General features: G+C 39.0%; 2 protein-coding genes across 4 annotated transcripts in view; both read right to left on the bottom strand.

Moving 5' to 3' along the window:
• Positions 1-3,952: 3,952 nt before the first annotated feature.
• On the bottom strand, positions 3,953-6,617 carry FGFBP2 (fibroblast growth factor binding protein 2). The gene is made up of 2 exons (XM_042470594.1): positions 5,796-6,617; positions 3,953-4,362 (listed from the first exon to the last, which is right to left on the bottom strand). Exon 1 carries the CDS (start codon positions 6,475-6,477, stop codon positions 5,806-5,808), a length of 672 nt encoding a protein of 223 aa, XP_042326528.1. The 5' UTR covers positions 6,478-6,617; the 3' UTR covers positions 3,953-4,362; positions 5,796-5,805.
• A 5,045-nt stretch (positions 6,618-11,662) lies between these two features.
• Positions 11,663-24,998, bottom strand: part of PROM1 (prominin 1) — a 49,191-nt gene continuing 35,855 nt past the window's right edge. The window contains exons 19-24 of one of the 3 annotated variants that reach the window (XM_042470577.1): positions 24,173-24,253; positions 23,999-24,067; positions 22,867-22,959; positions 19,949-20,064; positions 13,274-13,313; positions 11,663-12,749 (exon numbers count right to left, since the gene is read on the bottom strand). In XM_042470577.1, coding sequence (XP_042326511.1) covers positions 13,295-13,313; positions 19,949-20,064; positions 22,867-22,959; positions 23,999-24,067; positions 24,173-24,253 — 378 coding nt within the window. In that variant the 3' untranslated portion in view covers positions 11,663-12,749; positions 13,274-13,294. The other 2 variants (XM_042470576.1, XM_042470575.1) reach the window with 2 other exon arrangements.

Genomic DNA, 24,998 nt, shown 5'->3' with positions numbered 1-24,998 from the left:
ACAACTATTGTCGAGAGCTTGTTTCCTCCTCCATAAAGAGAAAGGTCAGGTCCCATAGGGTAGGAAGAACAACCTGTGGGGAATGTTTTACCTCCAGCAGTGGTCCAAGTTCTCCTGCTGGCTGAGTAAGGGAGATGTCCCACCCCTGGCCATCCATCTTTGCATTTACACTTCCCTCTTCCTTCTTCTCATTGCCGCCCCATTTCATAGCTAGCTGCTTAAAAAAGTGCTTTTAAGACATGCATTTTGAATGGCCAGGGATTCTTTTCATACAGGAAGGGTGGGCAGGCAACAGTGGCAGAAGTCAGCAAGCACATGACCAGGAGGAGCATGGGCATGGTAAGAATATGGAGCATGGAGGAGGGAGACACAAAGCCTCCTTGACGAAGAAGTAGCCCCATTCATTGCTTTCGTTGTCACACTGTTTGGGGCTACTCCGCTCTACGGCAATATTGATAGAACTGGCCCTGCTTTCCACATCCATTCCAAGGGCAAATCATCTTGGTTGAAATAGGTCAAACTAATCTCCTTTCCTTGCTTTTTATTCCCATGCTGCTGGCTTCTATATTTTGTCTTCTTGGGTGTTTATCTTCATTGTAAAGATTAAAATATGTTCATCTTCATTTCAAAGAAGCTTTTTTCATGGCGCAATAAGCAGCTATAAGGTCCTGGCACCTAATGGTGTGAAGTAGGGGTGTGCCAAGGGTGTGGATGTGGGTTCACCCTGAGTGCAGGTAATAGGGAGGGGCACCTAGGTATGCCACTGCTTCAGTGGCTCTCCATTCACCAACTATGTGCTCCTCTCCTGATACCTGGTCTGTCATCGGGATGTAAGGGGAGAGAGAGCATGCAATCAAAATCACTTGTGTGTCCACACAACGCTTATACTCTCTCAGCAACCCTAATAAAGGAGCATTTTTTTTGCTCCTCAGGTTTTAGAAGTGTCCATGGCTTAACCCTTTCCTTTCATTCCTCCAACTCCGTTTTGGAAGGAAAAATGGAATCTAAAAGTAGCAGTGTTTGGAGGCTTGGTGACCTCTTTAAATGTATTTTGGGCTGATCCCTGTCTGCTGATTATAGCGTTTAAGTTTTTTTTAAAAACGGAAGCTAATTGACTTTTGTGCAACTCAATTATACACATCTTGATTATTCAACACAGTCCCATTGGTGCTTACTATTAGGTTAATGTGCCCTAGAATTGGTGAGCTTAAAAATTCAGAGTAAAAAAACTTTATTCAAAAGCTAGCAAGATTAGCTGTTCTGTCGTCATCATCATTGTTTTAACCAACAGCAATACTGTTATTGTGAATATTAGAGTAAGGCAGTTCTAGTGAAATTAAGAAGGTCTATCACTGTGGTGCTGGACTAGGACTCTAGAAAACCAGGATTTGAACCACCAGGCATACAGTATCTCTTTGGAACCAAGATGGACATATGACCCTCCATATGTTCAGGCCTACATCTCCCATAAGCCCCAGCCAGCATACAATACTAGTAGAATCCCATTCTTTTCGAAGCAACCCTACATAGGACTGCACATGAACCTGTAATGCTTTTAAAAATAGCATTTAAGCTCCAACTAAGCCTGTTCAGATTTCAAGACAGTTGAAACTTACATTTCTTTACATACCTAGGTAGCATTAAATCTGAGTTCAGGGGAAATTACTTCTAAGTAATTACTTGGAAGTAAGTTTCCCAGTGTACCACAGGGCATGGTGTTACTTTTGTTCCATGTAGCTGACTCCCAAGGAAGTGTTCATACAGCCTAGTGCTGCAATCCTAACTGTAATGGTCAGTAAATTAACTGCACCCTGATTTAAAACTCACTAACTTTATTGGCCATGCTGGCTGGGGGATTCTGTTGTAGTCTTTTTCCAAACTGATTGCATCTAGACATATAAGACTTCTTTTCAATAAACATGATCAGCCTATATGTCCTATCCATGGTTCCAAACCAGATAATGAAACAAGCATAAAACTCCCCTTCACAAGTGTTTGAATTTTTTTTAAACTACCGACCCAACATTTCCCCTAGCAGTCAATAGTGGCTTGGTTTATATGTGTGTGTATGAACTTTACAACTTGGAAAACAATGGCCCAAAACAGATGGGCAAAAGGCGGCAGCTTCCAGCTGCTCTGGGGGCATGGTATTTATATGATGCATGTCCCCAGAAGGTGCCCTGGGGTGGCCTAAAACCGGCCCCAAAAGGAGTTGCTTTTTTCTGCTCCTTGCCACAGTCCATTTGGGACCCCGGCATGAGGCAGTCTTGGGACGCAGCGTGTTCACTGCAGCTCCAAGGCGATCAGACTGGGAACGGCTTCTGGCCACTTCCTCTTGCCTGTCTATTTCACCCCATAATGAAGCTAATTGTTAATAATGGAAAGGAACCAGCCAGCATAGTGGGAGACACCCAGAATATTGGGAGTGCCCTCTGATGCTCAAAGTTTATGTTTCCAACCTATTGAGATTACAGCCACCTCCATTTCTTCTGAGTTTGCTGACTGACCGATGGACATTACCCCTCCCACAATGGTGTTAAAATGATCTGTTTTGGATGTCGAATGTACTAGGTATGCCATTGGTGTGAAGACTTGATGTATTTGCAGTCTACACATTAGGCGCGTTTACTTAATGAACACATTGGTTTCTGTAGTACAGTGAGAATTACGAGTACATATGGTCCATAGCTTTTCCATAGAATACGTTGGCCAGTCAAATTTCTCAATGTGCTTTGTTTTACTTTTGCAGAAATATATATTTAATCTATGGAGCAATCTCACGATTCCTTTGACTTGCTTTCTGTTCCTAAATCTTGTCTTTAATAATGTCTTTTTCGATTGTACGCCTGAGGGCAGGGAAATGTCTAAATAGCTAACTGTAAGCTGCTCTGAGAGCCTTTCTGGCTGAAGAGCAGGATATAAATACAAGAAATAAATAAATCTGTGGCAGCAAAATAAATGCTTTGTTAAGAAGGCAGTAGATGTCATGTACAGGACAACAGGGAAACTATGTATGTACCCAGAGCTTCTCATACCTTGGAAGTACATTTGTGTGTGCAAGGCCTGAACAAGCTCTTGAGGAAAATGTCTTTTATAAATCTTTTGTGCTTATTCTTCCATTCAAGAATATAACAATGAGTGAAGCTCTGTGTTTGAAAGGTGGACGGGGCAGGATTGTGCCATGATTTCATCTAGTGCTGTTGTTGATTCAATAATTTATGGCAGATTTTTATCTACAAATTTTTCTTTTGGCACACAGATAAACAAGAAAGAATGAAAACATTTATACAATGATCCATGACCAAGGAACAGAATTCTGGAAACTGTAGGATTACAGGAAATTTATATGGCTGTGCAAAATATTTCATATGTTAATCACCGCCATCTGGCCAAAAGACATGTTAGCATCTTGAAGTATAGCTGGGCAAAGTCTAGCCCACTAGATGTTGTACTGCAAACCTCCTCAGCCCTAGCCAGTATAGCTTTTTGTGAGGAATCCTAGAAGTTTCAGTCCAGGGACATCTGAAAAGTGGCATTTTGTCTCATCCTGTCCTATCTTAAAGGATTAAATGTTACAATTGCAGCTTTTGCAGCCAGAATTGGTACTTCTTCTCTCATACCAAGTTCATTTTTAAGAAGCAATTTATGCTTGCATTTCTTCCAAAAACCTCATGTAGACACAAGTTCCATTTATCACATGTTGTGTGATGATCTTCTTCAAAGCTCAAGGTTGGCTTCCAAAGAGTAATAGTGACATGGGGCACAGCCATGGTGTTACTTCTGCCCATGTAACTTCACCCAACCATTGCAGCACAAAAAGGAGCTGCATGACAGCAGCTGCTTAAAAGTTGATACCTTCAATAGAAGCACTTATTATCCCCATTAATATAGATACATTTCCTTCAGTTTATTGCAGCAGCAACAGTATTAGTCTAGTTATACCAGAACTTATACCAGACCTCCATCTTTTTGCAGCCTGTTACAAACTACATGTCTGATATTGCTTAACACTTCTGCTAACAAATTCGTCTGAAATGGGAATTTGGTTGGCCTATATTACATATAATTTCAGGAAACACAAATGCATGTTTCATAATTTTAATTCATTGTACAAAAGGAAGCAATAACACTCATTTTGCTTTTTCAGGCAATATGCTGGCACAATATGATTCCAAGTACAGTGTGGTTAAACTATCATGACAGACGTAACATATGGCTGTTATCACTTGCTATGCTGATTCAAGGGTTGAGAATCTTTTGGATTACTGTGTAAAAATAGTAAGAAAGGCCAAGCTGGCAGATACATAAACCCAGGTGAGAATGTACACTGATGAGAACTGTTCAACTGTTAAGACTTTTGCCCTGCAAAGCAAGAAACAAACAAATTAACAAAGCTGCAAATTTGAAACACAATTTGGATATTCAGTACCAGCATACCATGATTTAACTTCACATACTTCTTATACTATAAACATTTATTATGAATGCTACTTATCATTTGGTTGCAGCAGAGTGAGCATTCTTAAAAGGTGAGTTTACTACACATTTGTAACTTTAGCTAGCATTCTACAATCACAAACCCACATTTGTGGCTGTGAGAATTGCAGGCATTGAACAACTTACAGAGCCCACACCATTTCTGTATGTATCCACCCCACCACCATCACCACCCTGGTGCTGGCCTATTTTACGAGGTTGACATCTGTATGCTCAATTTTGATTGCCAGGACATAGCCATGTTTAATGCTTCGAGTCACTAGCAACCACTGAGCTTATACAGTGGACCCTTGTTATACGTTGGGGTTTGGTTCCAAGATCCCCCGTGGATAACAAAATCTGTGGATGCTCAAGTCCCATTAAATATAATGGCATTGCAAAATGGTGTCTCTTATAAAAAATGGAAAATCAAGGTTCGATATTTGAAATTTATACCTTTTTGAACATTTTCAAACTGTGGATGCTTGGATCCGTGTATAAAAAATCTGTGTATAAAAATCCATGTATAAGAAACGCTGACTGTACTTACATGTTTCCACATTCTTGGTAAAATGGAAATACACAGGCACATCTGTGTGTGTATGGGTGTGCATGCGCGCACACACACACACACACACACAACAAGTTATTACTACTTTGGGGCACCCATTTTATTTAGAAAACTAGCCTTTTTACTGGGAAAGGACACATTTTCCCTGAACAAAAAAGCTGAAGTCCAAAATCCCTTAAAGAGCACAGTTTGGGGACCACTGATTTAGAGATTGCATCTTTCATAAGTCTTACAACTGTAACTATCAAGTGATTAAGCAAATTTTAAATTATTAATAATCTATGTTGGTGAAAGAGTAAATTCAGAATAGATATGCATGTCACCTCAAAATCTGTATGGATTCTTGTCAGTATGTTGAATGATGTTTAAGTAGTTAAGAAAAGAAGTACTCCTGTTAAAAGGAAATCCCACCTCTATTTTTTCATTCCTTATTGCACACCAAAACTGAAGCAGCATCAACAATCAGCATAATGTTCAAACTCTCATAGCTACCAAAAATTTTTTATAAAACCAACTCATCACCCAAATGTTAAGTTTTCCCAAAGCACTAGACATCTTATGATGCTGTAAGCAGTGCTTGAAAAAATATAGGACCACTGTCAACACTATTCTATTAGTTTGATTATGTGAACTCAGCTGTAATTGTAACAAGAAAAACCTGCAAGCCTTGTTCAAATTATATACTTGGGAAGAAGACTTCAAAGTACTCCTGCTAGAGCTACAACATGATAAAAAGAGACAGATTTACCTTTTCTTCCTCAGCCTTTAAAAATACTGATGATATAAGAACAGATGTTATGCAGGGATTCCCAGCAATGCTTGCGTGCTAACTTCATGGCTTCAGAATCATTTCCAGATACTTGACCTTGTTGGTAGTTGTTGGTAGTTACCACAGGTAAAGAAGATGGTTTTGGTTTCCCTGGTTTTTTAATGGAACCCTTTGCTGCTTGGCTTTCTTTAACATGCTTTGTAAAAAGGGGAGGTTTCTGAACCATCTTTACATGGTTGACAGCATCTACTTGTTGGACAGGGTTTGTCTTTGCCCTTATGCTGGAACCCACCTGCTTCATGTGAGCTTCAGAAATCCTCTGACACACTCTTGGCTTCAGAACCAGATTAGAGTAGCAGGCATTGTTCCGTTTCCTTAGTTCCATGGCAATTTGATTCCAGTAAGTCCTTGGATTGTTATTAAAAGGATGACAAAGGTATGGTTTTGCAGTATATTCACACCAGTAAGCCTTTCCTCGATTCCTACATTCTATTCTTAGCTTTGCTTCACCATTTCCAGTTATACTCATTGTGCAGGCATCTTTAACTTTAGTCTGAAAATAAATCTCTTTACCATTCATCTTTTCCCTTGCTCTTGGGTTTTGTTCTAAACCTTCCATAAAACTGATAAAAAGGATTAAAAGGACGATGGCTCCCTTCATAGTGAAATACGGAGACAGATCCTTGGAGTCCTGTCCTTAACAAATGAGAGGAAATCAAACCGGGCTTCTTTAACTGACTGGCATACAATGAAGTCTCTCTTTTAGGTTGGGTTGCATGTGTGAGTTTTCCACCTCTGCCTCCTTTTAAATAAACTCCCTTGGTGTATACATATGGTCATAATTTATAGCTCAATGGAATGCCAAATAACCTGTGAATATTCCAGAAAGAAACAAGACAAATCTTGCTGCTGTAACACAGCTGAAAGAAATATTTCTGCCAAATATACACAATTCGTCTGGATCTTTAGCGCATGGCATCTTCTGTTTTCTAGTTTTCTTATATACTGCCTTTTCTGGCCATGTTGAAGTAGCAAAAAGTTAAAGTCAAGCTCAAAAATAATTAAAGTATCAGGGATGCCAGCCTGGCTTTTAATGGAAATAGAGAATGAAAACCAAGGTACTAATCTCCCAATGAGTCCACCAGGATACTGAGTGATTTGAAGGCTGGGTAAGCAGATCAGTTGTGGTCCATAAAGATTACACCCCTCTGCTCAGATAACCTGTCCACAGACTACCAATTTTGGGTATCTATACCTGGGATTGGTAATTTGAGAAAAGAATAAGATGTACTTTCCACCCTGATGCCTAAAACTCATTGCGAACAATCATGTTGAGAAGCCCAAGGAGTTTTTGTCAATTCAACATATACACTGAGACCACTTTGTCTAGAGTAACTCAAGATTTCATTACCTCCCTGACAACCACGGGCATCTTCAAATTACATGGAGCCCAGTACACGTGATAAGGCATACTCCACAGCAATACTACTCAAAGTGGTGGTGAGGACAGATATAGTTGCAATGTTGTCACTTCCTGACACACCAAGGAGGGAAAGAAAACACCACTGGTCCCCCACATCGGATAGTTTAAGAATCACTGTTCTAGAGGGGAATGTTCATTACTCAGGTAGTGAAAGGTGATCGGTGAGTGAGGGAAGCCATCATGAATCTACTGTCACAGTTAGATGATTATCTCATTTGGTTTGGTTTTTATGCTGCAGTTACAGAGATAGAAGTCAATTTTAACTCAGGTTAATGGCTTCGGGTGTCCTTTGCCAAGTTCCTTGTATTTTAGCCAGCAGTTCAGACAAGGCCTAATTTCTACTTGGAGTTAGATCCCAATCTTATTGATACGCATGCCTCCAAATGTTAGTGTACCTATGCATTCTCAAGGCTGAGGACAATGAAATGATTGGGTCAACAACAGGAGTGCAAGTGTCAGCGGATTCAATACATATGACTAAGCACAGCATCTAGAATCTAGAGGCTGCTTTAGATCCCCATCAATGGCAGTACTGACAACAAAGAAAAAGAAATACTTTCCTGCTACCATTGTACCTGCACTTTTGAGTGGGCTTCCTTCAAGTGGGCTTAGAGTATGACAAGGTAGAAGCTTCTATGACCAATTTGCCCCATATTTTGCAAACAACACCTCTCACAATTATCAGATACAACCAGGACATGGTTAAGCTATGTTATTATGGCTACTTTTAGCTTGCATGGCCCAAAGATGTGGTGGCAGACCACTTTCTTTCTTTTTTATTCTTTCCCTTCCTAGTCATTACAATCAGCTGGGCCTAGGCTTCCCATTTAGACTTTAGAGATGGTTAATACCTCTTCAAGAGAAGGAGCATTTCGTACTGTCCTGAAGATGACATGTTTCAACCAGATTAAAACACGCATATCCAGTTTGAACTTTAATTCAAATCATTTTCATCATTAGTTTTTTTTTTAGTAAACTACTGGGTAAAACAAAACTGTGGGAAAATTCACACAGAGATAGATACTTCTCTTAAGTGTGAATTTTCCCTATTATTGTCATTAGTTGTAGAGAAGAGGAAGATCAGCACCTTCACTGTGCTACTTCATTTTAAACCACTGCAGCAATTCATACTGCATCTTGTGTGACTCTGCCCAGTTATGGGTTAAGAAAGGCCACTAGGAGGAAGGGAGGATCACAAAGATATCTTCCATTTCAAACCAATGTTGCCCCACTTCTGTGTCTTTTTAAAAAATATATAGCAAAGAATGGTAACACTAAGAACCTTTTCTTGCAGCTGTAGAGATACCCATATTTTTGTTTACTTAAAGGTACATTAGTATTACATGTTGCGAACACCTGATTAATCCTGAATGGGTGTGGCCTTCTTGACAACCTTTGAATTTTTGCATCAAAGTGTGTCTTCTCTGTAGTAATTATGGTGTGCAAACACAGTCAGCTTGGAATCGATATAATACCTTTCACGCTCCCTATAAGGGGAAAATACCAGGTGGGGATGGAGAGAGGAAAAGAAAGGAATATAGATTTGTTGATGGCTTGATCCAGTTTCCGACCAGGGAATTAGTTTACAAGGGCTCCCTCCAACCATGGTGCTTGAGAATGAATTGCATTTTGATTCGTGCCATTATTTTCCATTGGTCTTTGCCAATTCTTAGGGAAAGACATACTGAAAAGAGCTGGTGGTGAACTGCTACTTAATGTGTTATTTTTTGGTGGCTTGTGCAATTTAATCTTTTCATATTCCAATCCAGGCTATATTTTTCCCTAAAACCCATCCCAAACCAGAAAAATATTTTTAAAAATGTCTTTGCATAAAAATCCAATCCCCTTGCATCCCAGTATGTTTCTTCTCCCTTGAGTTCACTACTGTTAGTTGAGTTTCCTCCTGCCTCCGTTAGGATAGACGTATTTTATTTTAAATGTAGTATTTTTTCAAAGAGCATCTGTGCATAAGAAAATATAGCAATCTATGGCACGTTACACACCGCCATAAGGGACGTCCTTAGGACGTCCCATTTTGAAAAAGGGGCATCTCTTCCAGACGTCCCTTACCCTGTTACGGACAGAGTCTGTAACAAATGGCGGCAGCCGTTCCACACGTCCGCCGCCATTTTGACATAACAGACGCTCTGCGTCCGCATGTCGCGGCCCGGAAGTGACACCGCGAATGTGTGCTTTGGCACTTGCGGCGTCTCTTCCAGGTTGCCAGAAGGAGCACGATTTTTGCGCTCCTTCTTTGCAGCGCGGAGGAGTCACATGGTTTGGCTGCTGCGACTCCTCCGCGCTGCAACCGGCAGCGGCCCGAGACCACCCCTTTTGGGCGGTCTGTAATGGGCCCATATGTCTTAGGATTTGTTCTCTGGGTGTTCATATGTGTATGGCCGCTCCCTCGGAGTGCAGTGGAGTCTCTTTCCTTGGAGGTCTTTAAGCAGAGGCTAGATGGCCAACTGTCGGGGATGCTTTAATTTGGATTTCCTGCATGGCAGGGGGTTGGACTGGATGGCCCTTGTGGTCTCTTCCAACTCTACAATTCTATGATTCTATATTTGTGACTGTCATAAACACATGTACATTTTCTAGTGCATACTATCCTTCTTCTTTAAATTCAGTGCCTCCATAGTACAATTCACATCATCCCCAGCCACTAGGCATGTTGTTGTGCATTGATGGGAGTGGTGATACAAAACCTCTGGAGCGCACCAGGTTGGGGAAGGCAGATGTACATTTTAATGTTTTATCCATTCTGTCTATGAACCAGGAGTGTAGCAAAGTCAAGTCTCAAACACAGCTTTTACAGGGGCAGAGTGGCTGGGGGAATCAGCTTAGAATTGTCGTTTGGTGTCGTTTGCTTTTTTAAACTTGGAGGAAATTTAAGTTTGCCTTTAGAAAGGTTGGAAAAAGTCATACCATACACGGAAAGCCACATATACGTATCTCATTATATGTTATCATCCGTATGGATATAAGACCTCTTTTCAGGTTTTGAGACAAAATATATATACTTCAGTTCCTTAATGAAACCAACGAGATTTAACTGTCAGCCAAAATCAAATCAGTCTAAATCAGTGGTTTCCAACCTGTGGGTCGGGACTCCTTTGGGGGTCGAATGACCGTTTCATGGGGGTCGCCTAAGACCATTGGAAAACACCTATTTAATTACAGTTATGAAGCAGCAACAAAAATAATTTCATGGGTTTGGGTCACCACAACATGAGGAACTGTATTAAAGGGTCGTGGCATTAGGAAGGTTGGGAACCACTGGTCTAAATATTATAAAGAGGCATTAATTCATACTGCCTGGATTCTGGACCAAAGTTTTAACCAAACATAGCAGCCTCTGCCATTAAAAACATACATCAACATTAATCAAGCTTTCACTTTATTTAAATGATTTTAGGACATTATCAAATTTAAAATAGGAACTTATTAAAATCTACAATTTTGAATTCCTCTCTCTCTCTCTCTGTCATACACACACACATGCGCACACACGCACACATATGTATTCTGTACATTGGATAGTAGGAATAATCAATTTTCCCTATTAGTGAAAAAAAAAACCTTGTTATAGCCCAATGTAATACGTTTCTGCTGAGTTTGAGGGCTGCTTCATATGTAGCATTTCCCCAACACTGAGGGAAAAACCACTTCCACTAGATGAACCACGACACAAATTAACTTTCTTGCAAGTGGTCAGAATGGGCAACCAATGTGCAAACATCATGTAGATAAGCAGCCATGGGATTATTCTTGGTAGAAATTCTTCTTTAGTCAAGCTGCAAAAATCAGTAGTCTTAATGTACGTTGGAAGATCCATCTGACTCGCCAGTACAGACTGTTGTTTTAAGGTAGGAAAGTACTTCCAACATTATTGGCATTAGAACAGTCCCCGCCAATTAAGGGAAAGACATTATATTTACTCACAATGCTTTGAGTGTTCTTTTGGAATCAGTTGTACAAATTAATTCTGTTCACAACTCTTACACCCAGATTCAAGGACAATGGAGTGCAACAGTTCTTCAGATGTTTCTGCAGTCTCCTTTCGCAATTTACAACATATAGGCAATACTTTTTCCAAAATGAAGTTTATAAGTTACACATAAAGAGGTCATGACAGAAGGACAGTGTATATTAATTTGGGTCCGAGTCTCACATATTTGGCAAACTAAGGCCTGTTACAGACTGCCAAAATAAAGCTGCTTTGGGTCTCTTTGGAGGTATGCTGTTTAAATGATGCATGCATCCTAAGAATCCGGAAGCTGCGCCAAAGCTGCACTCCAGTGCTTAGGAATGGAATGTGGCTTTGGCGCAACCTCCGGACTCTTAGGACCCATGCATCATTTAAACAGCATACCTCCAAAGAGACCCGAAGCAGCTTTATTTTGGCAGTCTGTAACAGGCCTAAATGAACTAAGTGGGCATGGAATTATGTGTCACTTCCACCTGATGTTCACCCTTGGTTGTAACATCTAGATGAGATAAACAGATATTCATGCATCTCTATGCATGTATCCCAAATCCAGTTCCTTTCATACACATGCAAATGATGTATATGAGAAAAAAGATTAAGCCTGCTGGGCATACATAACTAGGCATTTATGAGGTTCCTGACATTTGGTCATTACATCAAGTGACAGCAATGAGTGTGCTGTCTTCCACGCACTGTGCACACAAAATATACTATTTGCTGAAGTCCTGAATGGGTCCTTTTGAGATATCTTGCCTTAGTATATTTATTCAGGTTCCAAGGAAGACAATGTGTTATTATACTTCCTTTTCATGTTTGTTCAGAATGTTTAAGCAAAATATAATTTTGGTCTTAGTCACATGGCATATTGAATAATAATTCAGAACGAAGGAACAACAGCCTTTCAATTACATTAAATTTTATGGTGGTCAGGTGGGGAGACTGAAGGATTTCCATTTTTTAAAAAACAGTCAATTATGGCCATCTGACAGCACCAAAGGAACACTGATCACGCTGAACAGGTTGCTTATGAAGTATATAACAAATAGTATTAAAAATCTGCTGTAAGACAGCTGTAAAAAACACAGATACAAAAGTGTCTGTACAGAGAATGTATTCTTCATGTAAACACATTTATATATACTGTATTGTATTAACCTCTCCAGGTATTATAAGAAAAGCTGAGCAATTCTGAATGGTCAGGTAATCTGAACCAAAAGAAACAAAATAGTTAACACAAAACCCACCCAGCCCTGGTTATTTAAATTACTGTGATCATGAGAAATCCCAATGGAAAGATGGTACAGGAAAGCAAGAATGGAAACCACTTATTCCAAGTTTCAATGGTACTGAATAGCAAATAATTGAAAATAATTCACAGTACAGGCCTCAAACAAGAAGGATGAAGATTCAGAGTTCAACACTAATTGGAAAGATGGTATTTTCCCAGAGAAGAATCCAGAGGCTGAAAATGAAGACAAAAGAGAAAATTCAGAATATTTTCCTAACTACCACATAACAAGGAAGCTAAAATAAAACAATGTATCTTCATATCATTATGGCCCAAGCCATGATAGCATAAGGCAGCACAAAAACAGGGTACTGACAGGCTTGTGACAAGATAGCCCAGAGAGGTAGAGACAATTTGAGGATGGGTGACATAGGCCTGTTACAGACTGCCAAAATAAAGCTGCTTCGGGTCTCTTTGGAGGTATGCTGTTTAAATGATGCATGCATCCTAAGAATCTGGAAGCTGCACCAAAGCTGCACTCCAGTGCTTAGGAATGGAATGTGGCTTTGGCGCAACCTCCGGACTCTTAGGACCCATGCATCATTTAAATAACATACCTTCAAAGAGACCCAAAGCAGCTTTATTTTGGCAGTCTGTAACAGGCCTTAATGTGGACCTAGTATATATCCTAATTCAACTGAGCCAACCTGCCCAATTGTTTAAAGGGCCAACATTTGTCATCAAACCATGCAACTTACCCTTGACATTTCCAGTATGTGCTACCACTGTTCCACAGAGCTACAAGATAGAACACAGAAACATTAATTGTTTTGGGGGCATGGTTTGTTTGTATCTATTATCAAGCAAGACATTCTTCAGTATAATATAGCCATTAAAAGAAGAACTAATGCTGGCGTGATGACACTTAAAACCAAATTAATAATTTCCTGTATTTCAAAGCATTTGCAGATAGGTTTCTCTTCTTCTATATCAAAAATGCAGAGCCTCTTATATAGTATTAAAAGCAGTAGTGAAGAATGGAAAACCAGAAAAGCTAGGGAGAACATGACTAAGGAAACTACAAGCTGCCACAAGGAGCAAGGAAAAGCAATTAAGAAATAGTTTTTCAAACTCTGTCTCAGGTACCACAGTTATTAAAAGAAAGCAGTTAATTTAGAGAGGGGAAAAAAAGATAATGTGCTTGTTTGTCAATTAAAAATGCTTTAGATACATGTTTTCACTAGATTTTTTTTGTATTAATATCTTTATTTTAAACTTGTTCTATTCTTTATTATTCTTTCAAAAGCTTCTGCATTAGCAGGTTTTGGAATTGGGGAGCTCAGCTCAGAATTTCCCCAGTTCAGAAACATATCTCTTCACAGACTGGCTCAAGTCCTTATGAGCTCAAATTCATTCCAAACACTACTGTGCTGGTCTTTTCTCTCCCTCCTTGTGAACTTACTCTTGTGAAGGGATATTAAAACTGGCAGTTTTTGGAGATCATTTTTCATTTGTATCAGGAGACGAGGGGGAAAACTATATATCCAATGAAATCCAGGAGAGGCAACACTTTTGAAATTGCACGTAACTGAGTGAGGGGGACACCTTAAAGGCTTGCACCTTCATCAGGATGGACCCCCACCCCTTCCACAAACAGACAGTCTTCACAGTGAAAAGAGGTGCAGTAAAGGCTGAGAAAAGTAACCTTTCCAGTTGATTTTTGTGAGATCCCTTGGGAAGACACAAAGTTTTTAAAAGGAAAAAGGAAAAAAGAGAGTGTGTGTTTTCCCAAGTGAGGAGGAGAATTACTTTTAAATACAAGGTTTGAAATAACGGACAGGAAGCAGAACACTGTAGATGGTGTTTCTCCTGTTGCCCTATCACCTTCTTGTAGTAGCATCCTGGACCCACCGAAGGGTTGGAAGCAGACCACATGAGAAACAAGATCATAGGCAGGAGTATCTGCCATTTTCACATACATTGGATAGAACTATTTGCAATGAAATATTACAGAATATCGATTTCTGCAGCCTCAAAATAAATTTACAATGCTATATAAATAAAGGTTAATAATAATAATAATAATAATAATAATAATAAAGTCTGGTCCAGAAGATATAGAAAACAAATACTGTTCCACATGTTTGTGGGACATAATATGACATGAAACTGGTTACCTTTTAGCTCCCTGGTCTTCTGCATGAATTGGATTATCTGGATCCACTGGATCTGATTTTATGTCTGGTTTTCAACTGGAAACTGACTTGGTTGACCTGGTACATAACCTGCTCCAGAAGATGGACAGGGAGAATGCTACCCTGATGGTTGGGCTGGAACTTTCTGTAGTTTTAAATGCCACTGACTCGGACATTTTTTGGACCATGTTGTTGAGATGGGTACCCACAATACTACAATTCTACAGTCAGATTCCTATCTGGAAGCCAAAAAGCAAAAGATGGTGCTTGGAAGCTGATGTTCTGTCCCATGGCCTCTGGCTTGTGGACTACCATAATGTTTCACCTTGGTCTGCATACTTTTTAATAACTACACGAAACTGTTGGGTGAGGTCATTCAGAGGTATGGGCTCCTCTGGGGTTAAGTTTCAACTTGTTATCTCCCATTCCTTTTGATCAATTCATCACTTCCTAGTATCCCTGGGACTGAATGATGGGAATGAAAGGTAGAATCATATGTAATGTGCATACTTTGAATGCAGTATGGGGAATAATGCATTTTAGTTAAGTAATTGGATTCTCTATACTGCATGCATGGGAAACCACTTTGTTGTTTGTTGTTGTGCACCTTCAAGTCATTTCTGAGTTATGGTAACCCTAAGGCAAACCTATCATGGGGTTTTCTTGGCAAGATTTATTCAGAGAACGTTTGCCATTGCCTTCTCCTGAGGGTGAGAGCATGTGTCTTGCCCAAAGTCACCCAGTAGGTTTCATGCCTGAGCTGGGAGTAAAACTCTGGTCTCTAGAGTTTTAGGGCCTGTACTGACTGGCACTTGTGCCGGCCTGGACCCGAACTAGGGTTGCATGAGGGCTGAACACTTACATGTTCTGAAACCCTACTGTGTGCCTTGGGCGCCATCTTGGTGCGTGCCCATACAGACTGCGCACACCATGACATCCTTCATGCGCAGCGCCAAAACAGCGTTGCGCATGAGAGGCATTATAAGGCTGTGTCATGGCCCTTATGGCGCCCCTGTAGCACTGAAAATAGGAGCTTTGTTTCATTGCTCCTTTTTCCAGCGGGCTGGGCCATGGCATCCGGTTGCTGTTTCCCCAACCCAGAGTTTCCAGGGGAGGCACAGAGCCATCCCTGTCGGGCTGTCTGTCGAGCCCCTTAGTCCAACATTCAAACCACTACTCAACACTGGCTCTCTAAACCACTTTGGAGCCACATATAAGCCACTCTGTATGTTAAGAGCACAGGGAAGATTAAAAATATTTTTTTAAAAGCCTCTAAAATGGTGGATAAAGATATTATGTGAATCTAAAGATTTGCTTTAGGTACATATATAATGTGCTTGTTGTGTATGACCAAAACAGGGTCCTATATCATTTGCGGAATGCATGCTGTGCATGCTAAAGATTGTGCAGCCTCAAAGCCTGGCTTCTCCAGTTTTAAAGGAAGTCAGATTGCAGAGCTGAGAGAGATCTTTGTCTGAGATCCTAGAGTACCATTTGAATATAAACAGGACTGGTCTAAATGGCGTGACTCAGTGTTAACAGTTTTAAAGGATATGCTCAATCAATTATTCAACTGTTTGTACAGCACTGATGACATCTTTCAACAGCAAAATATAGGACTAATTTGAGCATCATTCCAGAGTAATGTGAATAACTGAAGCTTTGTTTCACAGTACATAATTTTGGTTCAACCTACAATATTTCTCAGTTTAAAAGGGCTGTAAATATTTATATAAAAAACAGTTGTGATAGTAATTATATTTATACATTCTGAGCAAAATATTGATAGACTTACAGAGAGAAACCTATGCAATTCCATTGTTTAAAGTTCTAGTATCTATTACTAAACAGAGCATATGTTGATTTTTTAAAAAAAGACAGCACTAAGAGTGAAAAGTCATGCAAAATGAAAAGGATTTGTCTTTAAAATGTGAAAAAAATTAAAAATACTAATTAAAAATATATTAAGAATGCTTATAAAGTTTCAAACCTGGTTTACCTTGTCATAATTGGATTGTGTATACCATATAAATGCTCTTTATGATAACCATTATTACCATTTTCCAAACTGTAATAAAATAAATATACCAAGAAAGGACTGTGTTAATGACAAGATGCAACTAGTTACATACCATGGTTTACAAAAATGATAATTAAAAAAAAATGTTTATTTTAAGTGCTATCAGGTGCCTTCCCAAAAATCTTTGCTTAAAGCAACTAATAACAATGAATAAAAAGAAAATGTAAAGACAACTAAGATACCTCGGTATATAAAACAGTGTAACTAACTCAGCACGCCCTTAACCAGGACTGTACATTAAGTCATGTACATAATATATTAATTATACAGAACTTTCTATTTCAATAAGCTCTGCATGTAACTATTTGCAATAATTATGTAAACATCGCAGAGCAATATGCTAAAAATGTACAAAAGAAATGTGGCCTGACCAAATATGCAATGTTTTATGAATAAAAAACCCCCACAATCTCCATTTAAAAAAAAATACCAAAAATCCCTCCCATATTGCAAGCCAAAATATCAATTAAATTCTCTTACTTTTTCATGGGCATAGTTTCAACACTACAAAATATAAAAAAAGAAGTAGTTATCTAGTGTGTAAAAATGTAACTGTATGTGAGAACATTTGGCTTCACAGTATTTAACCAGCTTTCCCTCCCCACTTACGTTTTAGAAAAACTATAATGCAAAAATGGGCTATATAAATAAAGAAGAAATCAAGAAAGGCACTAGACAGACAGACAGGAAAATGGTTGATAAATTAAAAAGTGAAGACAAGTGAAAAATAAGTAAAAATAGCTATCATAAAGTAAAATGCCAAGTCCCTGAGACAGAGGAACTGCAATTGGAAGAACAGAATACTGGTTAGGGAGTGCAGGAGAATTACATAAGACAAAAGCAAAGCGTTCTTGCAAGAATAATCTAAAAGCAAACACAGCATAATATGTATCATATTTCTGTCATATCTCAGACCATATTTTGTCATACTTGTCATCAAAATGATTCTATTGCCCCTACACTATGTCTTAACTACAGGCTATTTTATGAACATCCAATCCTACAATATTCTTTATGAGACATTTCCATCTCCAACTGTCCCGAGAGCTGGGACAATTACTGTTTGAATGGAGGGATGTAAATGTTCACAGAGGCCTGTTACAGACTGCCAAATTAAAGCTGCTTGGGGTCTCTTTGGAGGTATGCTGTTTAAATGATGCCTGCATCCTAAGAATCCGGAAGCTGCACCAAAGCTGCACTCCAGTGCTTAGGAATGGAGTGTGGCTTTGGCACAACCTCTGGACTCTTAGGACCCATGCATTATTTAAACAGCATACCTCCAAAGAGATCCGAAGCAGCTTTATTTTGGCAGTCTGTAACAGGCCTTAGTTCATTCTCACACATGAAAACAACTAAAAAAACAAAAACCATTCAGTATGCAAAGGGATCTTGTCGCACCTTTGAGACTAACTTTTTCCTTTTGCATACCGATTTCCTGACTAAAACAGCTTTGCATTCTTAAAAAAATAAACATTAAAATCTATTCCTGCATACTGTTTGAAGATCTTTCATATTTTTGAACCTTTTGGTGAACTTTTATTTGTGCAAAAACCTTTTTGAGCATAAAAATACAATGTAGTGGGGTGCATTTTGCACAAATATATTTCTGTAAAAATATGCTGTAATTGGCAGCAAAAGGTGTTTTTTTACACAAGAATTTATTGCAAAAAAAGTTCACAAAATGCAAAGGATCTTTGGAAAATATGCAAAAATCCATACTCACACAACATACTGAGAATATTGCAAATATTCTTTAAATCCCTCTTCCAGAGTTTTCGGGCTACGTAAACCACAATTTATATGTATTTGTACCTGTACAGGTTGAGAATCCCTTATTCAAAATGCTTGGGGCCAGAAGGTTTTTTGATTTCAGATTTTTTAGGTTATGGAATATTTGCCTATGCATAATGAGAGATTGACCCAGGTCTAAATATTTTTATTTTGTATACACCTTACACCAGTGGTTCCCAACCTGTGGGTCGGGACCCCTTTGGGGGTCGAATGACCCTTTCATGGGGTTCGCCTAAGACCACTGGAAAACACCTATTTAATTACAGTTATGAAGTAGCAACTAAAATAATTTCATGGGTTTGGGTCACCACAACATGAGGAACTGTATTAAAGGGTCGTGGCATTAGGAAGGTTGGGAACCACTGCCTTACACAAAAAGCCTGAAACATAGAACCATCAGAAAGCAAAGGTTTCACTATCTCAGCCACCCATGTGGACAGTTTTGGATTTTGGAGTATTTCAGATTTCAGAATTCCAGCTAAAGAATACTCAACTTATATTAGCCACAACTTAAACAGATATCTACTAGAGCTGTATAAAACCTTTGCGTTTTTTTTCCTTAAAAAATAACCTCCACCCCCTTGATATTCTAAACAATGCCCTGGGAATTGTAGTGTGGTGTGTGAGAGGTATCTCTCCAGTTTCCCATAACTTTGAACAAACTACAATCCTCAGGATTCTCTGGAGTCAGCTGTTTAAATAGGTAAACATGAATCCAACTGTTAGTCCCAATTAGAATGGCCCCATTGAACCAACAGAAACATAAGCAATACTTGCAATTTAATCAGTTCCACTGATTAAATTAATATACTCTATTTGGAAACAGTGGGTCTGAACAGACTGGCCAAAATAAAGCAGCTTCGGGCCACTTTGGAGGTGTGCTGTTGAAATGATGCATGCATCCTTAGAGGCCAGAAGCCATGCCAAAACTGTGTTCTGGTCCTTAGGACTGAAGCGCAGTTTTAGTGCAATTTCCGGCCTCTTAGGATGCATACATCATTTAAACAGCACACCTTCAAAGTGGCCTGAAGCTGCTTTATGGCCTGTCTGTTTGGGCCCACTAATTGGTTTTAGGCAACAAAATGCACAAATGTTTTATGCAGCTACATCTCTCTAGGAAGACCATTCTTCTTTCTGCTCACACATTTGCCTTCCCATTATTTCTCACCTAGTGTCATTTTTTTTCTCTTATAAAAATGTATAACATTCAATGTATATTTACGGGTACTGTATAAACAATCAATTCCACTGAGGGCCATCTGAGACATTCCATTTGCAAACCTTGCAAACATCTTTTCTTTAAAGAACAACATATTTAACATAATGTGCTTTGCTGCATTTAGTGTTTGCATTTTTGGCTTACTTACTCATCATAGACATCTTCTGTATCCATCCTACGATAGAATTTGGCTAGTTTTACAGCACAAATGATGGCAGGGATTAGAAACACTGAACAGCCTCCTAAACCAAACCAGAAGGCATTCTAGGCCAAAGAAAGAAAGAAAGAAAGAAAGAAAGAAAGAAAGAATTTTTTTAATGTTCAAAAGAAGAAGAAAATAGGAACAATTGTGGTGCTAATGCTAGTTGTTTTTAAAGTGCACTTAAGGAACTAGGAAACAATCTTGGGAAAGTGTGCTTCCCTTCCTATACCCTCTATGTCTTTAATCCATTCCTGCATGAACCACAATGTATTTGCTACTTATTAAACATGGTTAATTTTCATCCAGATTTGAGACCAATGTCCAACTGGTTTAAGATTCTAGTTAACCAGACACCACAGCTACTTGTCTTTATTAGCTCCAGACTCTGTCACGACAAATGGGAACCAAAGGCGATTTCTACCCATGCTGCAGTTGCCAACCTGGCCTACTGGATGCAGTGCCAAATGGAAGTTCTGCTTGAAGAAGTTGGATAAGAATATGCTCAGCACATGCTTTTAAATGTCAGAACCCCTTCATTCATTTATTCATTCGGGGTTCTGTCATGATGATATAATGTCATCTAAGTTAGTAATTAGTAACATGCACATTGATGATAGGTACATACAACCTTCACCTTGTTGTATGACGTGTTGGAATGTTTGAAGGCAGACTAGTTAAAGCTGCTGATCATATTTAGTAGTGAACTATATATATATATATATATATATATGCACACACACACACACATATATATATTCTTATATATAAATATAGATCTTAGTGTCCTAGCAATATATATATATATATGGATTAAATATAAGTATGTATCTGTAGGACTCAATTGAATAAGCATTGTGGGAAATGCCCATCTGCGGCCATGATTTGTAATCGAATGTGTCACGTAAGCAAAACATAGGCTAACAGGACAAAGAATCTTTCACACCCTGAGAAAGATTTACAACTGAGAGAGGTTCCACAGATACAAGTCATCAATTAAGCATCAATAGCTTTCCCAAGACAGAGGATGTCCGGAGACCAAATGATGCTTGCATTGGGTTGCTTTGATGTAGGGATCCAAGCGTCCGCTGAGAGGGGGGGGTGATTTGGGGAGGACATCTGAGAGGGAAAGGAAAAAAAGGGGGGGCACAGGTCGTTTTAAATTAAGGCTTCCCCTTTGTGTGCCTCAGATTCTTCAATGACGTGACCAGGAATGTTTCTACCTTATCTTTTTCAATAAACTTTCTGATTTACCTGAAGTTTGTCGTAGGTCAGAACAATCCCAAGTCTCACAGTAGAACACCCCCCCCTTATAATGACCCTCATGATTTGTGACTCAAGTTGAATGTAGCTCTTCAAACCCTGCATTGTTGCCTGCCTGGTGTTTGACAGCCTTCCTGGTAGTCAATTTTTTTGCTGTGCTTGAGTGGCTATAAAAACAAGTGATTTATCAAGCACTTGGTAGAGTGCCACACATGGTAGCTGTGCTACATTCGGCTTGGTGGGTCTTGAAGTATACAAAGCTACTATACAGAGAGAGAATTTACTCCATTGTGCTGAAGTAAATGGAATGAGGATACTATCACAAGCTGCAAGCTAACAATTTCTTGGCTTTTACAGAAAATAAATAAACCAGGGAACCACCTCAAACTCCATAATGTAAGTGCTCAAACCAAAATATAAGCCTCAGCCAAGCTAAACACAGCCCTCACAAGCTAAAGTCAAGTGAGGAGTGTGCTGTCAACCCTAGAGTCTGGATAGAACATTCAATGCACTAAGCGAGACAAGTACAATGAAGAACTCACTGAATAACAGTGCTTCCCCTCAGCCAGCCTAAAGCAAACCAAAAAGGAATGTGTATGCCTCAAAAGATTAATATGCTAGCCAGTCTTTCCTCCTCCACTATAGCTTAACAGAAGCAGCTTTATCCCTGCCTGAAATGGAATTGCCCCTTTGTATGTTAGTGGTATTTTCTGGGTCAGTAGATCCTTACACAAGAGTAATTGAATGATTACACAGATTAGCCTGATCTGCTTCAGCGATTTAAAAAAATGGTTTTATATTTTGGTTGCAATAAGATGTGACACAACGTACACCTATTTACTAAAATATTCAAACCCCTCTCACCTTACGCGAAGGGGTGTGTGTCTTAGTCTGTGGTTCGTTCAGTACCCCCAATTAATAATAAAGGCAAGAAATGTCTGGACTAATTTTACCTGGATCATATTAAGGTCTTTTGCTAAATATTTTCTTCATATAAATACATAACTCCTATACATCTCATGGTGTTTAGGAAAGGGAGATATTGCCATTACAACACTAAGGACCTCAGTGTGTATTGACATCTTGGTAAATACAATCGGCCCTTCTTATACATGGATTTTTTATACATGGATTCAAGCATACACGGTTTGAAAATGTTCCAAAAAAGTACAAATTTCAAATATCAAACCTTGATTTTCCATTTTTTAAAAGGGACATCATTTTGCTATGTCATTACATTTAATGGGACTTGAGCATACACGGATTTTATTATACACGGGGGATCTTGGAACCAAACCCCAGCGTATAACAAGGGTCCACTGTATATCCCAATTTGTCCTCTGTAAATACCCGTAAGGCACCACATCGCATCTGATCTTGAAAGCTAAGCAGGGCAGCCCAGACAAGACAGTAGACAACAGAATAACCCTAACCATATACATAACACCACATTTAAAAGAGCACTCCTTCTCCAGTCTCAACATCATATAAAATTTCCCAGCAGAGACAGGTTACTTCTGAATGTATAAGCAAAATGAAGAAATGCCCCCCCCCCCATTTTCCCTCCTTCCAACTTAGTTTATTAGAGTGCAAAGTATTCTTACCAAAGAATCTGTTATGTAGCTGCACAAAAATATATCTACAGCTGTATCGATCACATTGGCAATAGGCTTACATGTTGCCACTTCCATTGTAATCTACAATAGATCAGAAACAAAACTGAAGTACTAAACATCTGATACTGACATTTTCAAATTAAAAGCTACAATTGTTGTTAACTGCCCTCGAGTCAGCCATGACTCATGGTGACCCTGTGGATGAGACATCTCCAATATCCCTTCCTTCACTACACTGCTTAGTTCCTGCAAATACATGCCCGTGACCTCTCTGATTCAAGTCTATCCATCTAGCATGCATTTCCTCTCTTTCTGCTGTCCTTTACCTTTCTTAGCATTATTGGTTTTTTCTAGTGAATCATGTCTTCTCATGATGTGGCCAAGGTAGAACAGCTTCAATTTGATTATCTTGGCTTCTAAGGAAATGTCTGGCTTTATCTGCTCCAGAACCCATTTGTTTGTCTTTCTGACTATCTATGGTATCCTCAACACTCTTTCCCAGCGCCACATTTCAATTGCATTGATTTTCTGCCCTCTTGACTCTCCAGCTCTCACATCTATATATGGTGATGGGGAATACAATAGTTTGAATGATTCTAACTTTAGTGCTCAGTTGCATATCTCTGCTCTTTAGTATTCTGTCTAGTTCTTTCATAGTTGCCCTTCCTATTTCTAGTCTTCTTATTTCTTGACTACAGTCCCCATTCTGATCAAAGTTTGACCCTAGGTATAGGAACTCTTTAATTATTTCAATTTCTTTGTTGTCCAGATTGAATTTGTGTAGATCCTTTGTAGTCACTCTTTTTGTTTTCTTTGTATTCAGCAGCAAGCCTGCCTTTGCACTTTCTTCCTTGACTATCCTTAGCAACTGCTTCAAGTCTGTGATTTTTCTGCTAGTAATATGGAGTTCTAATGACAGAAATACTAATATAGTTTTCACATTATCCAATCTGACTAAATCTTATTTACAAGGGGAACAGATGCAACATGGTATCATTTCTCTGTTCTCACTTTTGTAAAACTTCAGAAACAGTAATGGCACACTAATATATTATTTTTTAAAAACACATCTGAAATCTATAGATTGCCTGCCCCAGTGGTAAAAAGGTAGCTGTCTTACCGATTCCTTCACCCATTCTGCATATTGCTCAAAGTAACCTATTATAGTATCCATGTACTTCTTTGTTTCCTGAGGATTGGGAAGAAACACAGTGTGAAGGTACACACAAAAATGTCAAGCATAATAGATTATCTAGAGATTTTTTTTAAAATTAAAGCCAAAAAAGAAATTTACCTGGACAATAACAGATGAAGCATTATTGTTTATAAGATGTTGAGCAGTATCAACAGCTCCAATCACATTTTTCACTTTCCCCTGGAAAAAGGGAAAGAGGATGGTGATAGCAACAGATTATCACATTAAGCCAGTTCACTACTTGAGTTACTACTACTACTACTACTACTATAGTCATTATTATTAGGATTTTTAAAAGACAAAAGGCATTACACTTTGGGATGATCCCTGCCTATAAACTCATTGTTTCATGTTACTTCACTGGTATGTTATTCAGTACATTATGTAGGCCAAACAAGTCATGAGGCAGGATATCAGTTTATAATTCCCAATCTCTTTGGCCCCAGGCAGAAGGGTGTGGGTGATGGAATAACTTGCAGCGAGCATTCAAGAAGGGTGAATATTAATCCTTTCACCAGCAAATTTTCCCGGATTCAAATTATGCCCACCTCCAAGCTATAATCAGCCACGGAGAGGGAAAAGACACATATATTTTTTATATTTGTAATTAAGAGTATCTTGGAAGAGGCCCATGGGCAGGGTGGTCCTGTGTATTGTTAACATCCCTGTGTTCCATTACTGAAAGGGCAGGATACAAAATACAGCCAGCCCTCCAGATCCACAGATTATTAGTCCGCAGATTCAACAATCTGCAGCTTGAAAATATTCCAAAATATATAAATTCCAAAAAGCAAACCTTGATTTTGCCATTTTATATAACACAATTTTATTACACCATTGTATATAATGGGACTTGAACATCCAAAGATTTTGGTACCCACGAGGGGTCCTGGAACCGAACCCCAGTGGATACCAAGGGCCCACT

The sequence above is a fragment of the Sceloporus undulatus genome, chromosome 5 (genome assembly GCF_019175285.1).
Source record: "Sceloporus undulatus isolate JIND9_A2432 ecotype Alabama chromosome 5, SceUnd_v1.1, whole genome shotgun sequence".
Classification (NCBI taxonomy): domain Eukaryota; kingdom Metazoa; phylum Chordata; class Lepidosauria; order Squamata; family Phrynosomatidae; genus Sceloporus; species Sceloporus undulatus.
This window is presented reverse-complemented; position numbering and strand designations above follow the sequence as displayed.